The sequence below is a fragment of the Pteropus vampyrus genome, unplaced genomic scaffold (genome assembly GCF_000151845.1).
Source record: "Pteropus vampyrus isolate Shadow unplaced genomic scaffold, Pvam_2.0 Scaffold44, whole genome shotgun sequence".
NCBI classification, from domain to species: domain Eukaryota; kingdom Metazoa; phylum Chordata; class Mammalia; order Chiroptera; family Pteropodidae; genus Pteropus; species Pteropus vampyrus.
In genome coordinates, this window is record NW_011888825.1 from 1824337 (window position 1) to 1845414 (window position 21078).

General features: G+C 36.1%; 1 protein-coding gene and 1 non-coding gene across 2 annotated transcripts in view; both read right to left on the minus strand.

The window, feature by feature from the left end:
- STX8 (syntaxin 8) overlaps window positions 1–21078 on the minus strand; it is a 142581-nt gene that overhangs the window by 88444 nt on the left and 33059 nt on the right. Inside the window, exon 5 of the mRNA XM_023529944.1 lies at window positions 3048–3172. Coding sequence (XP_023385712.1) covers window positions 3048–3172 — 125 coding nt within the window. The remainder of the gene's footprint in view (window positions 1–3047; window positions 3173–21078) is intronic.
- On the minus strand, window positions 1912–2045 carry LOC111738891. The gene has a single exon (XR_002780024.1). It is a non-coding gene; the product is annotated as a U8 small nucleolar RNA (small nucleolar RNA).

Below are 21078 nucleotides of genomic sequence, written 5' to 3' on the forward strand. Positions count from 1 at the left end.
ATGATCCAAGATTGATATAAAAATCAATTTTATTTTTATATACTAGCAACAATCAGAAATAGAAAACATTTTAATGCCATTAATAAGAGAATAAAATATGAAATATTTAAGAGATAAACCTGATAAAAATGTATAATACATGAAGAGTAAAAATTACAAGGCACTGCAGAGGAAAATGAAAGAACTAAATAGAGAAGCATACCATATTCAATGGATCAGAAGACTCAGTATTTTTTTAGAAGTCAGTAATCACCCAATTAATCTAAAGACTCAATGTAATCCCAATCAAAATTCTAAGAGGTTTCTTTTTTAGGAATTGAAAGATTCTAAAATTCACATGGAAATGCAAAATACCTAGAATATCCAATAAAATTTTGAAAAAAATAAAAAAAACAAGATTGGAGGGCTTATATTACCTGACTTAAAGACTTATAAAGATACAACAAAGAGATCACAACAAAGATACACAAAACAGACCAACGAAGAGACCACTGGAATAGAATGCGGAGCCTAATATATGGTCAATTGATTTTGACAAAGGTAGAATAGTTCAGTAGAAAAGATAGTCTTTTTTTTAAAAATGGTGCTGTTCATATATCCAAATACAAAAAAAAAAAATTTGAATTTCTATTTATACCTCACTATATAAAAACTTAACTCAAAGTAGACCATAGACTCAATGTAAAGCTTAGAACTATAAATTCCTAAGAAAAAACAAAGCAGTAAATCTTCGTGGCTTTACGTAGTCAAAGATTGCTAACTGGACTTCATCGAAATTAAGAAATTCTGCTTTGAAAAAGATATTGTTGAGAGAATAAAAAATATATGCCACAGATGGGGAAAAAATATTTGTAAAACTGTATCTGACAAATGACATATAAAAGGGTATATAAAAAATTCTTACATCTCAATAATAAAAAAGAAACAACCCAATTAAAAACAGGCAAACAATTGAAACAGACACGTCACCAAAGAAGGTGCACTGATGGCAAAGAAGCACATGCAAAGATTCATTAGTCATTAGGGAGATACATATTAAGACCACAATGAAATGCAACACACACCTATTAGAATGTCTAAAATTTAAATAATTATGCTTAAAGAAGCCAGACGCCCTCTTCCCAAAAGGAGTACATACTGTATGATTCCATTTATACAGAATTATAGAAAATAGAAACTAATTTATAGTGACAGAAAGCAGATCAGCAGCTGTTCGAGGACTGAGAGAGAGACAACAATAAGAATTACAAAGAGACATGAAGAAAACTTTTGGGAATAAAGATTATGTTCATTATTTTGATTATAGTGATTGTTTCACAGGTATATACATATGTTAAAGTTTATTCAATCATATACTTTATTTTTTTTTAAATATACAACTCAGGGATTTTAGGTTATTGACAAAATTATGCAACCATTACCACAATCAATTTCAGAACATTTTCATCATCCTCCAAAGAAATCCTGCACCCTTTAGCTGTTGTAATTCTATTTACTTTTCAAAATATTCTTACTCTCCTCATCTGGTCTTTACTTATCCACCAATTTTTGTTTGGTAGTGTTTTTTTTTTTATGACATTTGGTTTGAGCTCCAGATCTGTTGATGTAGGATGGAGGGGAAGTGGTGGTGTGAGCGGAGGAGCTCTGTTAGGGGGCCCTCACAAGATTAAGATTATCTGGTAGATTACCCAAAAAGCAGTTTTCGACAGGACCCTGAGAAACGTAGTGTGAGTGCCTCAGTCAGGATCTCCCAGCTTTGTTCCCAACAGAGAAACAAAATATATCTGTGTCCAGACATATTAATACAAATAAGCTAAATACAGGGTAAACACAACACGTTTATGGCTCCTTTCTTTCCTCTTTTCACGCTCTCTGACATCTTTTGCCTTTCTCCTTTTTTCTTTTTATCGTCTTATTTTAGTATATTCCATTTTTTGTTGTGAGCCCTGATTACGCAGAAATGATAATCACGAATCATGCAAATTCAATCATGTTCTAATCTGGCCTCCACAGGAGGAACAGGTAAGGATTATCCTATCTGATGATCGATCATATACTTTAAATATGTGCTATTTATGATAAATGTCAACTGTACCTCAATAAAGCAGTCTTTAAAAAGCAGCATTAGAAAGATTTAACATATCTTAATACTAGCCCAAAAGAATGTCCATGATACATATTAAGTAAAACACTTTTAAAGTTGTGGAATTATATATATCATGATCCCATTTATGCAAATTAAATATGTGCTTATACTCAATATATATGTATATACATAGAAAAAAAGCCTGAGGAAATATAAATATTAATTTGTTTACAATTTGAGATTGGAGAAGCAAGATGGAGAGCTTTTCATTTGATATACCCCAGTGTTGTTTGAACTTTGTAAAACAATCATGCATTACTTCTAAAATTTTAAAAATAGGTAAAAACAAGCCCTATCCCATCTGATCTTGGGAGCTAAGCAGGGTCGGGCCTGGTTAGTACTTGGATGGGAGACCACCTAGGAAGACCAGGTGCTGTAGGCATAAAAAACATAAGGGATTGTAAGCTGACAAGGTCCTTGCAATCTGTGAGGTCAACCAAGGGTTGCCTCACCTAAAGAAAAAATAAAATAAAATATAAATAAAAAATAAAAATAAATGAAAAAAAAATAATTAGCAGGTTTAAAAGCCACTAGGCAAGATGAACCTGAAAGTAAAAGCTGAACTGACTTATTTTATATAAGAAAAAGATAGAGGTTTCTGTTCGGAGAATAATTCCCAACTGTGGAGAAAAAGAAGGGGCACAGGCCTCAGATTCATCTGGGTTCTCAGATTCAGAGCTGCCTACGTGCTCTCCCTCAGCAGAGAAGCACTATTTTTGTGAGTTACCTGGACAGATGACATCATTTGTCTATGCCTCAGGTATCCTAAGGCACGAAATTGCCAAGGGCTTTATAAGACCAATATTTCTCCCTCTGATCTTCAATGAGTATAAAAAATATTCAATGTTATAGTAAAAATCTGACAAAATTTCTGAGCCTACACTCCTTGGGTATTCAGTACCTTGGATGATTTTCTGCTGCTGTTGCCGGATTTCATCAAAACCCAAACCTCTGGTCTCCTCTGGCTCTTCAAAAAGCCAAGGGTTGGGTATGCCTCGCTTAGGCCCTCCCGTCATCAGGCTGGACCTAAAAGCAAGATTAAATGAGTTACATAACTCAAAAAAATATAGCTCTGCTGCAAATGACTCCTGTAAGTGCAGAGGTGGCTAGGCTCGCATACTCTGAAAATTCAATTCGACCACAATTTATTGCATCCTCAGTTTATGCTAGCAACTGTGTTCAGTGCTGGAAGAGATTCAAGGATGAATAAGGCACAAGCCTGGTCCCCTGGAGAATTACAGCCTGTTAAGGAGACTATGGCAGCATGTAATACTCTTACTAATCCTCCAAGATACATTTGAGTCAATAATCATAAATGAGGGTCTTAAATTTCAAAATACAAGGCCAAATGGAAGTGGCCTTTTTATCAGGAAAAGTTTGTTTCACAAGCCATAAGACAATAAAGGCACAAACATATCTCAAAAAGATACATGTTGTGATTACAGATTATCAACATTAAAAAGATGACCATATAATTTCTCATTAAAGGGCATTCGGTGACTCACAGATAGAAACACAGGCAGAGCTTCAAATCCAATTTTATAAATACAATGTAGCATTCACAACATAATAAACAAATTCTGAATTATCAATCTTAATCTTTACTCTCTCTAGTAACCCATATGCCCCTTCTGCACCAGACATATTGATCTCCGTGCTGTCTGAAGATCAGGAAACACACATTTTTTACCTCAGCTCCCATGTTTATAGGACTCTTCTCATCTCAAGTATGTCCTCTCCTGTCCCCACCTGCCCAAAATTCTAAGGCATAAGAACCATCTTGTTCTTATCCACTGACCACGCTAATCCAGATGTGAACACTTTATTAGAGTATGGTTCATAGGATTCATAAAAAAAATGATGAAAATGACAATGGTACATAACAGTAGTAGCAGTGACAATAATAGCTAACATGTATTAATCATTTGGTATGTGCAAGCACAGCTCTGGTTGATTTATATGTATTCACTCACATCTCCATTACTTATAATTCTTCTAGCCCTTTCTTTTCACATCTCTTGTATTGTCTACAAATAACTGCTATCTTATTATTTAATGCTTTACATAAATGAGCCTCATATCTACAATATATAAGGCAGGAACTGAAAATCACTCTTGACTGGACTGCACATTGCTCCCCAACATGGAATGAATGGCTGTCAGCATAAGTTCAAATCCTGGCTTTACCACCTACTAGCATTATGTGGATAGTACTATCTGCCTTAGAGAACTGTTGGGGATTAAATAATTCATTTATTCAAAAAACACATACTTCATACTTAGTATGTGGTAGGCACTGTTCTCATCAATGGTGATGAGGAAAAAAACAGAATATAGATAAAATAGACCAAAATCTCTGCCCTTACAAAGTATAAATTCTTGTCACAGGTGCTGCTTTCATTCTGGTTGAAGGGAACAACGTGAAAAATATGTGCAATTAATGCAACGCACAGAAGATAATAATAATTCAAAAGTGTTATTTCCATTTTACTGATTTCTGCACTGTAGTCAAGGTAGCACTGAAATATTATTTTTAATAAATGGACATATCCCAAAAGGCTATATTAATTTCATTTTTAGCTTAGTACTATAAAATCTACAGGTGAATATGACATGAATCAAGAAACACATGTGAACTGGAAGAAAATTTTTTATTCCTTAAACTAAGATTTTAAGCACAGAGATGGTCTCTCTAATCAAGTGTTCTAACATACCGAACAGAAATACAACTTTCTTCCACTTTATCAAAATGGCACACATGCTTCTTTAAAGCTTTACTTGACTTGGTTGGTCTCAAGAACCTAACATGTCAAGATTTCAGATTTATTCCCTATGAAAATCATTCAATTTCACCTAGCTTTGAAGACAGGGGAAGAAAGTAAAAGGAAAGAAAGAAGTTCACTATTAAAGTACACTCCCTAACTTTTATACCGTCTTGCAAATGCCAGCACTTGATCAAAATGGGAATCATGGGATATTGTGCATGGTCCACTGCAAAAGCAAGTGCAAAAAATCAGTACAACAAGTCAGAGGTATATAAAGTAATCTCAAAAACGCATCTATTGGTTCAGAAAAAAATGATGTAGATGACGGAGGCTTTTCATCCTTCTTGCGACCAAATCAAAGTTGTGACAGAAACACAAATCAAATAGCAAAGAAAGTTGCCTAGAATCTAGATCTCTCCCTACAACTAGGGAGAGGAATAATTAATCACCCTGCAACAGTAGAAGGTAGGAGGGGGCGAAGACGCGAGGATGTCCAGTCCAGAATGGTTGAGTAGGACAGAGGCTGCGGCAGCCAGGAGCTGCAGACCCTCTTAAAAGGGCGTGTACGTGAGCAGACTTTCACGGTGATGGACCTGCTTGCTGGGAGCATCAGAGCCAGGTCAGGTCGGCTGCAAGGGCGGGGGCACCAGGGAGTTGTCAGAGTGAGAGCCTGGGGCAGACTCAGCGCCACCATAGCTGAGACATCATCAAACTGGATAACAGAGATTGCTCCGTCCAAAGGATTCCCTGAAACTCTGCCTCCCCCAACTTGCAGCCCCACCCAAGCCATGTTCAAGTATGTCCTCAGTCCAGTCCAGTGCTTCTTGCTGAGTAGTGCCAAGATCCACATTGATTGCAAGTGGCCTCTGGTGTGGTTTCTTGAGGCAACCATAAGCAAGGCATCTAGAGATTGCTTGCTGAATCTCCAGGTGGCCCTGGAGGGGCACAGGCTGGGCTAAACTTGGCCTGCAGCTGAACCCCTCTCAGGACTGTGCCACTGGACACCTATTATACAAAGCCGCACTAATAAGACCGGAAAACTTAGGAGCTTTGCTTAGTGCATAGAAACAGACACAGAAAGGGAGTCAAAATGGGAAGACAAAGAAGCAGAAACCATATGAGAGAACAGAACAGAGATCCAGGAATAATGGAGTCAAGTAATCTAACAGATGCAGAGTTCAAAACACTGGTTATAAAGATGCTCAATGAACTTAGGGGAAGTGTAGATGAATCCAGTGAGAACGTTAACAAAGAGATAAAAAACATATAAATGGAAATGGAAATTATAAAAAGAAAACAGTCAGAAATGAACACTGCATTATCTGAGATGAAGAGTATATCAGAGGTAATAAAAGAGTTGATAAAGAAGAGGATCAAACCACTGATATAGACCATGAGGAAGCCAAGAACACTCAATCAGAATGGCAAGAACTAAGAAGCCAAGGCTATAATAATAATTTAAGGAGCCTACAGGACACAATTAAATGTAAAAATATCTGTGTTATAGGGGTATCTAAAGGAAAACAAGAAGTTGAAGAACTATTTGAAGAAATAATGATGGAAAACTTCTCTAACCTAGTGAAGGAAATAGACATGCAATCCTAGGAAACTCAGAGAGTCCTAAGGAAAAGGAACCCAAAGAGGCCCACATCAAGACACATCATAATTAAAATGCCAAAGGTTAAATACAAAGAGAGAATCTTAAAAGCAGCAACAGAAAAGCAGTTAGTTACCTACAAGGGAGCACCCAAAAGACTGGCAGCTGATTTCTCAAAAGAAACTATGAAGGACAGAAGGGTTTGGCACAAAATATTCGATGTGATGAAAACCTAGGATCTACAACCAAGAATACTTTATCCAGCAAAGCTATCATTTAGAGTTGAAGGACAGATAAAGAGCTCCCCAGGCAATAATAAGCTAAAGGAATTTTTCAACAATAAGCCAGTATTACAGGAAATGTTGGAGGAACTTCTTCAAGAAGAAAAAACATGTATCAAAAACAGGAATAAAGAATAGTAATAACTACATTCCTATCAAGTACCTCAAATGGAAAAGAATTAAGTGTTCCGACCAAAAGATAGACTGGCTGAGTGGATAAGAAAACAAGACCCCTACATATGCTGCCTACAAGAGACTCACTTCAGAATAAAAGACTCACACAGATTAAAAGGAAGGGGATGGAAAAAGATATTGTCTTGATGGACCTAAAGGGTATTGTGCTGAATGAAATAAGTCAGATAAAGAAAAACAAACATCACACGATTTCACGTACATGTGGAATCTAAAGAACAAAATAAACAACAACAAAAAAAACAGAAATAAACTCATAGATACAGAGAATATTTTGAGGGCTACTAGATGGAGGGCGTTGAAGTGGATGGCGAAAAAGGGCAAAGGGATTAGGAGGTATAAATGGATAGTTAAAAAATAGACATGGAGATATAAATTGTAGCATAAGAAAAATAGTTAATAATGTTGTAATAAATATGTAAGGGGAAGATGGGTACTAGATTTAGTGAGGTGATCACTTTGTGAGTTATATAGATCTCTAATCACTATGCTGTACAACTGAAACTAATATATTATTATACGCCAACTATAATTGGAAAAAAACTTCATTGAATTGTACAATGTAAATATGAGCAACTAATTGTCTATTATATACAGCCAGAAAAAAATGAAATAAAATAATAAAAGGCATAAAGAAAAAAAAGATAGTGAGCAGAGGAACTGAATGGACATTTTTCCAAAGACGACATACAAATACCTAAGGTGCATGAAAAAGTGCTAGACATAAAGGAAATGTAAAATAAAACCACAGTGAGATATCACCTCATACCTTAGAATGGCTATTAAAAAATAAAAGACAAGAGATTTAAATAGATAGATAGATACATAGATACATAGATAGATAGAGTATCTATCACCAGCTGTGAGCATCCATTCAGATTAGCATATTGTACCTGAGTTGACAAGTAGTCATTGTTCCTCTAAAGCTACTGTTGGAATGTCCCACTGGTAATTCTTACCACAACTAGAGCATATTTTTAGTTATTAAAGGAGGAAAAACCCATAAGAAAATTGTTTTAACAATCTCAAAAATAGCAAATTCAAACAAAACCCGTTAGTTATATTTATATGTGTGTGTGTGCATGTATGTTTATATATACATACACACACACACATATTTATTTTTTAAACAGCTATTAGAGAGTAAAGGTACAACATGGGCACAATTTAATATTTACATCAAACACATTTCACAGAAAAAAAAAAAAATCAACCACTAGATATACGGGAATGATTTCCCAGGGCTGAATTCAGACCTATAAAAGGTCTAAGAACTGAAAAAATTATCTTGGTCTCACTCTCATATAGTTCACTATAAAAGCAATAGTAAACTGCAACTCATTTGCCAAAGCAAAAATGATTCCCTAATGCCTTCTTTCTGGATTATCTGATTCCAAATATTTTGTTAAGTTCTTCAAGGGTGACAAGGCGGAACTCTCTCCTCTCCCTTCCCTCCCTTTTTTTTTTTCTTTGTATTTGTACTTTGCTGATGCCCCAAACCTACTGGGAAATCTAGGAATGGATATGCCTTTATTAGTAAAGCAGGTAAGATTACAGGTGTCACTGTATGCAGACTTGATTTTTTTTCTTTAGATTTTATGCTCAACTTAATGTTAAGAGTGATATCTATTATTACTCAGCACTCTCCTAGGTAAAAAGGAAAATATGAAAGAATTTAAGACAAAATTCTTACGTTCAAGGAGTTTATAAACAAATTGAAAAGAGAAAAAATAACCACACATAAAGCAATTACTAACAGAAATAAGAAAACAGCCAGCTTTTATCCCTGGACAATTCCAATAACCTCATTGACTCTGGGTTTTTCACCCATCAAACAAAATAACTAAGTAGGTGACTTTTTTACCCTGCTCTGCTCCAATACTTAAGGAATATGACACTCTCATTAATAGTGGGGTTGGGAGGTAAGTGGGGAAGACTCATCTTGGTTGCGGAAGCAAGGTGTTCTTTTTATTCCTGCATAAGATGACTTTCCATCATTGGAAATCACTGAATTAGATTCTTTAAGATCCTTACCACTTTAATTAAAATTTTCCTCATTAAGTACTAAATTGCATAAATAAAAACAGAGAAAAAATAATAATTTCCTCATAAAACCCATTTTCCTACCCCAGTTTTCCTAATTTCAGTTTAAGACCACCACTGACCCACTGGCTTAGGCAAACAAAACAAAACAAAACAAAACAAAATACCCTTGGAATCATCTGACTCTTTCTTTCATATCCCACAGCATCTAGTCCATTAGCAAATCCTTCAAAACATATCTAAAATCTGACCATTTCTCCTCTATTCTATTGCTTCCACCCTAGTACTCCTGCCTCCTGCTTCTACTCCTATTTTCTACAATCTCCTCCCCCAACAGCTGTCAGAGTGATCACTGTAAAAATAAATCTGCTTCTTCTGCTCAAAACCTTCCCGTGTCTTCCCAGCATCCTCAGCATAAAATGTAACATCTTTACTATAACTTACAAGTACACTAGCCTCCTTGCTGTTTCTAGAACACATTGAGCACATGCCCATCTCAGGGCCTTTGAACCTGCTGTCCCCTCATACCACCATTGTGAAGGCATTCTTCCCCCAGATGGTCACATGGCTTTGATCACTTATTCATTCCACTCTGCTCAGATGTCATCTCCTTGGAGAGGTTTCCTTCATTAATCTATCTAAAATAGTACCCTCTCCTGTAACTCCTTAGCTCCCCCCACCCCTATCCTGCTTTATTTATCTTTATAGTATTTAAACTATCAGCTATTATATATTATATATTTGTTGATCTTCTGTCTCTCACACTAGACTATAAGCTCCACAGGGTAGGGACCACAGGTTCGTCACCATATCCTCAGTGCCTGGCAAAATAGGCACTGAAAAACAGAAGATTTTGAAGGGATTCACTTATTCAGCAAAAAACATAACTGAATGAATGAAACAAATAAGAGCAGTCAGGAAATTATAATACCATACACTGGTGCTGTGTTTTGTAATTTCAAAGGCATTTCAGAAACATCCCATTTGAACTGTAAATAAGCCTCTGTGTAAATCAGAGCCAGTATTTCTGACAAGAAAACCAAGGTAAAGAAACATCAAAGTGACTTTGTCAAGGTCACACTTAGTGGCAAAACTAAAGGTTCGTCCCACAGCTTCTGACTCTTAACTCAAGGCACTTTCACCATCTCAGGAAGGTTTCATAAAGGCAAGGAGACTCACGACAGCCTTGAAGAACCGGTAAGGCTTAGCAGTGTGAGAGAGAGATGGTAAGGCAGTCCAAGAAAAGGTAAGAACACGAATGATGTCTCCAGGGCAAGGGATGTGAGCCATAAATGTGCATGGAATAACAGTGGAGAGGTGGTGAAATTTGGGGGGCTGGATCTAGTAGAATTAATTCCAAGGCAGGTAGCCATAGTGAACCTCTGTTTTCCCAGCCCCTTTTATCCTCACATTCTTCCAGAATCTTGTAATTTTATCCACTAGTTGTTCCCCATCCTATAAATCCTCAAGCAACGACTTTCTTTCCAATTCACAACCAAACTTCCTTAAAGAATGAACTTTGCTCAACAGCTCTACTTCCTGACCCTGCCAGTTTGTTCTTCAACCCAACTGCGATTCAACTCTGTCCTATCACTCTAATAAAACTCTTCTTACCCACAACTTCCTAACTGCCAAAGCTCTTCCCCATTTTCACATTGCCCCTCTTCTAGATCTCAGGTGTCACAGCTGACTTATTCCCTTATCCAAGAACCTCCCTTGGTTTCTTCCATACTACTCTCTCCCACTGACAGGTCCTTCTCTGTAATTTGCAGGTATCTCTTCCTCTATCTGCTCCTTAAATATTGGTGTTCCTTACAAATTCTATTTAGATCTTCTCTTTTCACTATATTGTCTCTCTCTGGGTAATTTTATACAGTCCAGCGATTTCAGGCTGTAAGAGCAAGAACTAGCAATGCTTAAATACTTTTTATGCCCCAACACAAATGAAATAAGACATTTCTTCTTGTGTCCTGTGATGGTGGATTCTTAACTGGAGATGGGATAAGAGCACGCTCCCTAGCAGGGTAATATCAGAATCTTGGGGTGGAGGAAGGAACGGCACATGAATCATTAAAAAGAAACCCCCACATATAAAATCCAAGCAAGGCTTTGGAAAGATCCATGTCTTTCCAACCATCATCCTGATTGAAAATTACTGTGCTAAAGACTTTCAAATTTATCTCTACCCATGATACTTTCCTACAGGCTCTATATCTGCATTTATTGCTTTTTGTTTATGAATCTCCAACTGGGTATGCCACTTCATATACAATAAATCCAAAATCAAATTCATTACTTTCACCTCCAGAAGCTGTTTCTTCTCTTGTGCTCTCTATTCTGGTTAGCAGCATCACTGTATTCCCAAATTATCCAAACCTTTTTCTCCACCCCCTCAACCCCCACATCTCATCGATTACCAAGTTCTCCCCTACAGATAGTTCTCAAGTCCGTGCCCTCATTTTCATCCCCGCAGGCACTACCGTGGCTCAGACCTTCATCAACTCTCATGTAGAAGATGGCCATAGCCTCTACTGGTCTCCTTGTTCTCAGTCACTCTCATTCAAATCATCTAATATTCTGCTGCCAGAACTATCTTTCTAAAGTAGAGCTCTTGCCATAACATTTCCCTATTTGCAGACTTTCACAACTCCCTAGAAGGTACAGATCAAGTTTAAGCTTTACAATATGGCCCCAGTGATCTCAGCAACAGCATCTGCCAACACCCGCTTCCATGCCCTACTCTTCCTTCAGTCCTACAGACTGCTCACCACTGCTCAGACAAAGGCACAAACTTTCACACTCTCATGTTTTTGTATGAGTCTGGAAGGTCCCCACCCCCACCCCTTTGTCCATCTGGCAAAATCCTATTCATCCCCTAAGGCTCAACTCAAATGTCACTTCTGCTGTTTAGTCTTTCCTGATCCCCATCCCCACCCCCCTTCCCTTGAATCAATCACTCCCTGGTGCTCCCATGGCACTTTGTTCAAAACCTCTAACGTGGCATTTATCAAGCAGGATTGTAGTTAGTTATTTACTCATCTGTCTCTCCTCCTAAATTATGAGCTCTGTAAGGAAAGAGGCCACATGACAGTGATGTTTATAACGCTGGTGCCAAAAAAACAATGCCTCAGAGTATGCTGGAGAATAAGCCTTCAGTACATGTTTATGAAACAGAACTAGGAAAACCACTGAGATTTTTAAGCAAGAGAGACAAAATGGGAGGAGGTATTTTTATCTTGAGAGATTTAAAAAACAAGCAAAACAACATTTAATCAACTGCTACCTGCCTTCGAGATTTTAGCAGCAAAGGCTTGTTCAGCAGATGGACAGAATATTCCCTGAAAGGGAATTCTGTCACTAAAACACCTGTGGCTCACCTCTACTTTTGGAAGGACAATGAAGGAGTGTTTCTCCTTCGAAAAGTAAATTAAAGAAAGGAAATACTTAAATACTAATGCATCTAAGGTTAGGATAGACTTAACGTTTTTTAAAATAAATAAATAACATTTATCCACAGTCTCTCAGGATGGAACTTATCTAAATAATGGAACTTATCAAATAAGTGCCACATTCATAAAAAGGCTAGATATTTGTCTTATGAAGATTTCACCAAGAAGTTTTATAGTTGCTTCTAAAAGGTATAAAAATGTTGCCTTTTCATCCCTCAAAGCAAATGATGTGCATTATTAAATTATGATAATATCTGAGGGGGGGGCACAGATAACCTACGTTTTTCTGCTGACAAATGTAGTTGAAGCTTGTTGGAGTTCACAGGGAGGACGTTCTTATCAACTGAATACAGAATTGAAAAAAGCAGTGAATCTTAAGAAGTAGCTTTCTTTAGCTTTTCTTAGCATTTCAGAAAAATGTCAAAATGACTATATAAAATGTTTGTTTTGTCTGAAAAAATATCAGCGTTTGAGTATTCACAGACCACAGGAAGGTTTGCAGTTAGGACTAGAGAAGATAAGTCTAGGGTGTCAGTGAACTGTGAAAACGCTATTATGGTAAGAAAGGGTAATAAATTCCTTTCAAAACTTTTTTCTGGTAGTTTCTTTCTGTGATTATAAAGATGCACAGTGGCTCAAATTTCAATCAGAAATAGATTCTTTGAGGTAAAATCTGGCAACAATATGCTGACTGAATTACACTGAGGAGAGGTTGCAGTCAGGGAGGTGGGCCAGAAGGCTAGTGTAATTTAGGCAGAAGATGATGGGGGTCTGGACAAGGGAAATGACAAGGCAGAAAGGCAAGAAAGGGACAATGCATACAGTAGTGATCCAAAGGAAAACCCTACAAGTGTTGGTGAATAAACCTTACCTAGGGGATAAAAATTGCGAAACTGGGCGAACTGATACAACTTAGGGAAATTTTTCATTTCCTTTCAGAATTTTCTCAAACTTCAACATAGCTCCTAATAACAATTACAAAGTAAAACGACTCCTTCAAGATCATGACCTGTGACTCTATGGTTACTTGTAGACATATTTACTAGAAGGCTAACATCTTTAAGTCTAGTATTCTGTCCTGTTCTTTGTTTGTATCTCATCCACCTATCCATCTATCCATCCTTCCAACAAATACTTACTGAGCACCTTCTATGTGCCCAGCACTAATCTAAGGGCTTGCAAGTGAACAAGAGGACAAATACCTGACCTCAGGGAGCTGATACTCCAGGGACAATAAAGGTCTAAACTGTTTCCTTTGCAAAGTAAATATTCAAAATAAATTTTTTTTGTTGTTAAATTGAATAAATAATCTTTATTGTGTCTTAGTCTAGAATAATAAGAACCCAAACAAGGAAAATATCTTACATATCACCAAAGGAAATTCTCCCTAGCATGTTTAAAATCTACTGCAAATTTTTTCCTAATTTTAAACAAATTCGATTTTTTCCCCTATTCACTGCTAGCCAAATTTACCAACAAAAAGTTTTAACATTAAGTTAAAAACTTAACAAGACAGCTCACAGAAAAACGTAAAGGCAGGGTCAAAAGGATCATCAAGAAGTCATTATTTTGGCGTCCAACCTGAATTTGAGAAAACCCAGCATGCTATTTGAGAGTCATCCAGGCAATCTAAAATCAAGCAAATAAAACTAAGAGGAACAATTCTTTACCTTAAGTGTGACTGTCTCGGTACCTGAAGAGGGGCAAGAAGGGGGTGATACACAAAAATAAGAATTCTAAGTGAGAGATGAATTAGCTGCTCTGCCAAATTTTATGGTGACTGAGAGCCATCTGCTGGTTAGTGAGTGAAGTTCAACTACAAAATAAATGTTCAGTAATCCAATTGCTACCATTTATTATTGTAAGGTGCTCCTTAATTTATTATACAATGCACTCTTGAAAACACATTTCAAAACATAATGAGCAGAAGCCAACAATATGCTTACACGTTATGAGGAAGTTTCTGTTGCGAGAGCTGTGCCTTTTTTGACACTATTAAATAACAAACGCTCTACATCTTTCACTTTGCTCTTCATAAACAAATTCACTGAGTGCCCAAATGAGGGTAACAATCTGCAGCTAGGCATTTGGCATGCCCAATGATTCCATCGTTGTCTCAGATCTACTGTTTTGCCGCTTATTTAGCACATTTGCTTCCATTCTCACTCATTTTGTAAAATAAAGATAAAATGCACTAAAATATTAAATTAATTATGCAAATTAACGCTGTTCTATGAATAAAGATGCAAGTCTAGTAAAACAAAATTCTTAGCTGGCAGGGAGTAGAATTAAACACTCTATAGTGTTTAAATGCTATCGTGTTAAATTTTTTACAGTAGAATTTGCCAGCTAATACACAAAAATCCAAAGCTGGCATTAAAAGACTGTTTAAGGGTGTCAACGAATAATGCATATATTCGAGATGAACTAAAGCCAATGACTGCCCATATAGTTAGTCATTGTTTCTACCTCAATAACCTTGCTTTTTATTATATCAATTAATCTGATTCATATCTAAAAACTCAAATCAATAATATGGGCGCCCATGCTTTTTAACTATGGCATCCTTTCCCTTCCAGGGCAGGGCCCAGGAATATGTAAGCTCCCTTAGGTGATTTTTATGCAACTAATTGGGAACCTTTAAGCAGATTGATATGAAAATTATTGGTCTAGAAAGAGTAAGATTAGAAAAAGTATACAAGTAAGCAGAAAAATATATGGTGTACAAATTCTACTCACTCTACAAAGGCTACCTCAAGACTCGTTTCTTCCACGGTCTTCTCGACATCCTTCACCTCACATGGATGTCTCCCTTTGTCTAATCTCCTAGACCACTTATGATCCATATCACACAATTTAGCACTTAATTATGAACTATTATGCACTGTTCTCTAATTGCTTTGTGCAGGATTTAAAAACCTCTCCAAATGGCATGCCACTTTTGGATTCCCCTCTGCTAAGACCAGTGACAGCAAGAGTTCAGTGACATTGATAAAACACTTTACAAAGGCATAGATATATGCTTTCACATATATCTATCATTTGAACTTCACCATATTTTGAGGAGTAATGATTATCTTCATTTGACAGAAAATAAAAGGAAGTCAAAATCAAACCCAGGGTTTCTAATACTAAACCCAGTTTTCCTTCACTGAATTACAAATGCAAAGTTAGCAATGGAACGTATGCTCCTGGAACGTAGAGAGGTAGATAATTCTGTCTACTTGGTGTAATGAATAGGAAAAAGGCAAAGTATTCAAAGCCAATGATAAACAAATGAGGATCCCTACAAAGCAACCATGGTAGGATACCAAAATTAAAAGAGAAAAAGCCTGAGAGACAAAACCATGGCAAAGGACGAGAAGACTTGAGTTCTAGTTCTCTGCCATTTATTCTCAGTCTCCTCAGGAGTAAACCAAAAAAGTAATCCCTTCTCTGCTTACCTCTGAAGACAACTATGAGGGTCATATAAAATATAAAAGTGCTTGGAAGATAGAGAAGAGAGAGAAGGAAACATAGAAAACACTTTTCTTTTTAATAAATGAGAAAAATATTTTTTTGCAATTTCTTTAAAATTTCACCTATAAAAGGCACAAGTTAGAAAGTATTAAATCGGCTTTTTAAAAAAATCAACATAACTACCTCACAATACAGTACATATAGGTTCCTCCTCTTTCTTCCGCTTGCTTATTCAGATTGTAATTCAATTCCCAGATGATTTTTATAATTTAAAATTAATATATACGGGGGTAGGAAATCTTTTTATATTCTCTATCAAAAGTCACAACTATATCAGTAGTTAAGGAAAGCAATTAGAAACAAAACACCATATTTCACCCATCAGATCAGTAAAAAAACTCAACTAGTTCTGTAACCCCGACCGACAGGAAGTTGGCTCTCCCATATATTGCTGGAGAGAACGTAAAGCACTATGATTTCGAAAAACAGATACTGCAGTATCTGTTAAATTTTGAACATCCATAGCTTTCACCCCAATAACCCCACTTTGAGGACTCTGTCCTACAGAAATAGAAGCCACATTCTCTATAAATATTTGTTTCATCGTTGTTTGAAATGGCAAAAAAAAAAAAACAAAAACCTAAGCGACCTGATATCCATCAAATGGGGAGTAGCTAGAAGAATGATTGCATATTTACATTGTAGAATAATGCAAATAATGTAGCTATTGAAAAGAATTTTGTTAGACCTATTAATTTGGAGGAATGTCCAAATTTAAATGAAAAAAGTATATTACAGAATAATATATATAATACAGTTGTTTTTGTAAAAATTAGGAAAGAAAAACTCATATTTATGTAAATATTTGTATAAGCACAGATCGATGTGAGGAAGAAAACTCTCCAAACAATTAACACCTGTTATTTTAGGAAAAGAAAGAGAGAGAGACTATTAACTTTTGGGTTATACCTCAGTATAGTCTGACTTGTTGTAATGAGCATATATCATGTTGATAATTTGTTTTAAATCCAATAAAGAGTCATTTCCTTATGGGGAAGGGGAACAGGGGAAAGGAAAATAATAGGGGAACAAAGACCTACAAAAGACAAGTTAAGCGTAGATTGTTACAAAGAGGTATTGAAAGCAGACCCCTCTTTTTTCAAAATTAAGAATGGGAAACAACAACTAAAATCAAGAAACACTAAAATCAAACATCTTTTTCCAAGAGAAAGAGCAACGAAAAATAAAGATATGAAAAGAAAAGGCAAGGAAGAAGATGAAAGAGAGAGAAAGAAACAAGAATAAGCAGACTTGGGATGGGGCAAATGTCTATAGAGAGCCACAGAGGAAGAAGTTTAAAAATTACAAACAGGTTTGCAGTTACAGAGGAAGACGGAACACAGATTAAAGAGAGAACTGAAAGGTGAGACGGGTCCTTTACTAAAGTGAGGCCCTACAAGCAATCTTAACATTCTCTCCTCACTTTTAAGGGAGAAAAATGCTAACTTTTCAAAATCTAGAAACTGGGACGGTCTGAGTAACTTTCCCTTTCTATTGACTTACATCTCCATCTTGTGGTCTGCTCAGAACATAGCTTTTAATGTGTGTGTGTATGTGTGTGCACGCATGCATGTATATGTGTGGAAGTGTATATATGTATGTATACTTATCTTTAAGTATCTAGTTATATATGTATACATATATGTATATATATACACGTACGTATATACTTACATACTTATGTATATACTTATGTATATATGTATATACTTATACATACGTGTACATATATTTATATATACATATGTATATGTAATATGTGTGTATTATATAAAAATATATGGCTATGTACATATCTGTACATACATATTTTAAAATTCAAGTAGAATATATAAACAGAAAAACCGTAAGTGTACAGCACAAAGATAATTCACAAAGTGAACACTCCCAGTTAATCAATCACCACCTAGGGCAAAAAACAGCGAGCAGAATCCCAGGACCTCTCTAGCCCCCTTCTAGCGACTACTCCCGCAAAAGGAACCACTTTCGTGACTTATAACACCATAAATAAGTTTTGCCATTGTACGAATGGAGTCATATGGTATGTACTCTTCTGTCTGGCTTATTTTGCTCAACATTATGTTTGTGAGATTCACTCATAGTTGAGTTGTAGATCGTTGAGTTGTAGATCGTTCCTTCTTATCTGCTGTGTAATATCATTGTATAAATATGCCATAATGTATTTATCCACTACAGTGTAGATGTTCTTTGGGATGTTTCCAGGTGGGACTATTAAGAATAATATTACTATAAATAGCCTTGTACATGACTTTTGTACACTTGTTTTAGGATATAAAGTAAAACAATTTTTCAAAGTGGTTGTACAACTGACGGTCCCACTAGTAGTATATGAGAAGTCACTCCACCATCACTCCACATCCTAGCAACACTTGATGTCTGTCATTTTAATTTTAGCCATTTTGGTAGGTGTAATGGTACGACATCATGGTTTTAGTTTGCAATTTCCTTGTGACTAGTGAAGTTGAACACCTTTTCGTATGTTCATCAGCCATTGGATAGTCACTTTGGTGAAGTCCAACTTCAAGTGTTCCTCCTTTTTCTAAGAGATTGTCTGCTTTTTCTTTGATTTATAGGGGTTCTTTACATATTCCCAATACCACTCCTGTGTCAGATATATGTACTGCAAATATTCCATTCTGTGGCTTATCCTTCACTCTTTTTGTGATATCTTTTAATAAAGAGATCTTCTTATTTTAGTGAAATCTCACTTATCATGTGTTTCACAGTGTGTTTTTTTTTTTGTCCTGTTTAAGAAATCTTTGCCTATCCTAAGGTCATAAAGATTTTCTTCTGTTTTCTCCTAAAAGCTTTCTAGTTTTGCCTTTCACATGTAGATCTGATGTAGAAACTGATTTTTATGGAAGGTGACAGCAGAAGCTAAGATTAGTTTCCATATCGCTCATCCAATTGATCTAACACATTTATTGAAGAGCTATCTTTTCTCCACTGCACTGCAGTGTCATCTTTGTCATAAATCAAATGACAATACATGTGTGGGACTGTTTCTGGACTTTATTTTGTTCCACTGGTTTATTTGCCTATCCTTGTGCCAACACCACACTGCAGCTTTACAGTCTTGATAACTGATTTGAATCCTTAAGCCTTTTATTCTTCAAAATGACCCTGACTCTTCTTGGCTCTTTGAATTGCCATATAAACCTCAGAATCAGCGTAAGTGGCAAACAAAAACAAAACAAAAACTGGCTGGGGACTCTAAATGGTGTTTGCTCTGAATCTACAGATCAATTTTGAGAGAACTGACATCTTTACAGTATCGAGTCTTCCAAGCTCTATTAGATTTTCCTTAATTTCTCTAAATAATGTTTTATAGCTTTGAATGTAGAAGTTTCATGCATCTTTTAAATTTTTTCATTTGATATTTCTTTGTTGTCCAGCTTTCAAAACCTTCTAGGTCGCTGCTGCTAACCTGTATGTGAACAGAGTATGCTTTATTACATTTCACACAGTAATAACTGGGTGCCTTTGCTGACCTGATCGATAACATGAAATTGCAATGGCTACTATTTAGATATCAAGGTCTCTGGTTTCACTTGTTGGATCAATCTTCCAAATGATTTACAATCAGTATCTATTAGTTAGCACCTATTAGTAATTTCTTTATAATTAGTATCTGTTTGGAAGTCAGACTGCTAACAGAGATTCCTTTCCTATCCCATGGAGAAAAAAATCTGGACTACAGAGATTCTTTCAGTGATAATCAGTCTACTATGTAATCAAAAAGCTTCTAATAGCTACTTTGTCAGGTTCTGAAACAGTTTCAAGATATTTAAGAGTACTAGTTTAAACATTCAACTTGATAATCTCTAAAATATACTGTTAGGCAAAAAAGATAATGCACAGTAAAGAGGGCATATTATACTATAATTTATGTTAAAAATCAAAAGGATGAAAGGGAGACTGAAGATGTGTGTGTCCTTGTATATGTATAGAATCTCTCTGAAGGCATACAATGAAATCTGTTAAAAGTGGCTGCCTCTGGGAGGAAATGGGAAACTGTATGTTAAAAGTGGGAGGGAGCTCCAATTTTCATTCGTTACACTTTTGTACAATTTAAGTGTTTATTTGAAACACTACTTTAAATTTATATTTTAAAATTTTTTCCAAAAGCAAATATTCTGTCCTATTAATTCTCATGAACCAGTGGATTATCCTAAAGCATCAACATTTTGGCCTAACACTTTCAGCCAAACTGCCTGCCCCTTCCTTAAGTCACAAAAAAATACTTTGTCATATGACATATCCAATTTTTCTCCACAAGAAAACATGGTCACGTATGCATTGCATAGCTAGTATCAGACCAGTAGTTAATACTGAAAAAAAAAAAAATGTGCTAAAGCAACATATATTCGGATTTTGTAGGTCAGTCTCCATCCCAAACATTCCCTGTTGTCGTATTAAGTATCAGTTCATGCACCAAATTAACCTATTACATTTCTCCAGAATTGGAGACAAAGTTAGAAGCCATTACTTCCCAAAATGGAATTAAACAATAATTAACCTAAAATGCACAAGATCATCTGTCTGCAGAAAAAAACACCTCTATGAAACTGCATAAAATGTGCCACTATTAAAACTGTTGTACTTCAATAGCCCTTCTCCTAAACCTCTTCAGGAAGACAGGTGGTAGGTATAAATATCCTAGCTTTAAAAAGTGAATTAGAGATTTAAAGCAATTAACTAAGTTCCATTTGAACCGAAATAAAGTAACCCAGAGGCCAGTGACCTGCCACTTCTCTGGAATTTCAGGAAAAGAAAAAGTAACAGGAGATGAAGGTTCTTACTGAGGTCATAGAAGTGAAGAACTTTGAGTGTCTGGTGTCAGAAGAAACTTCAATGATGAGAGCTGCCATTGCTAAGAGAATTACAGAGATCAGCTGATGTAGTCCCTACGGTTTTCCTCACCAAATCCCTACATCTCTTCTCTCGTTATCAGCACCTTGATTATATTCAAGGCTCCACTGCTCAGAAAACATGATCCCATCCTCAGTTTCAGTTCAGGAATGTATCTAACCTGAATAAACCATGCCAATCATGATAACTCCAT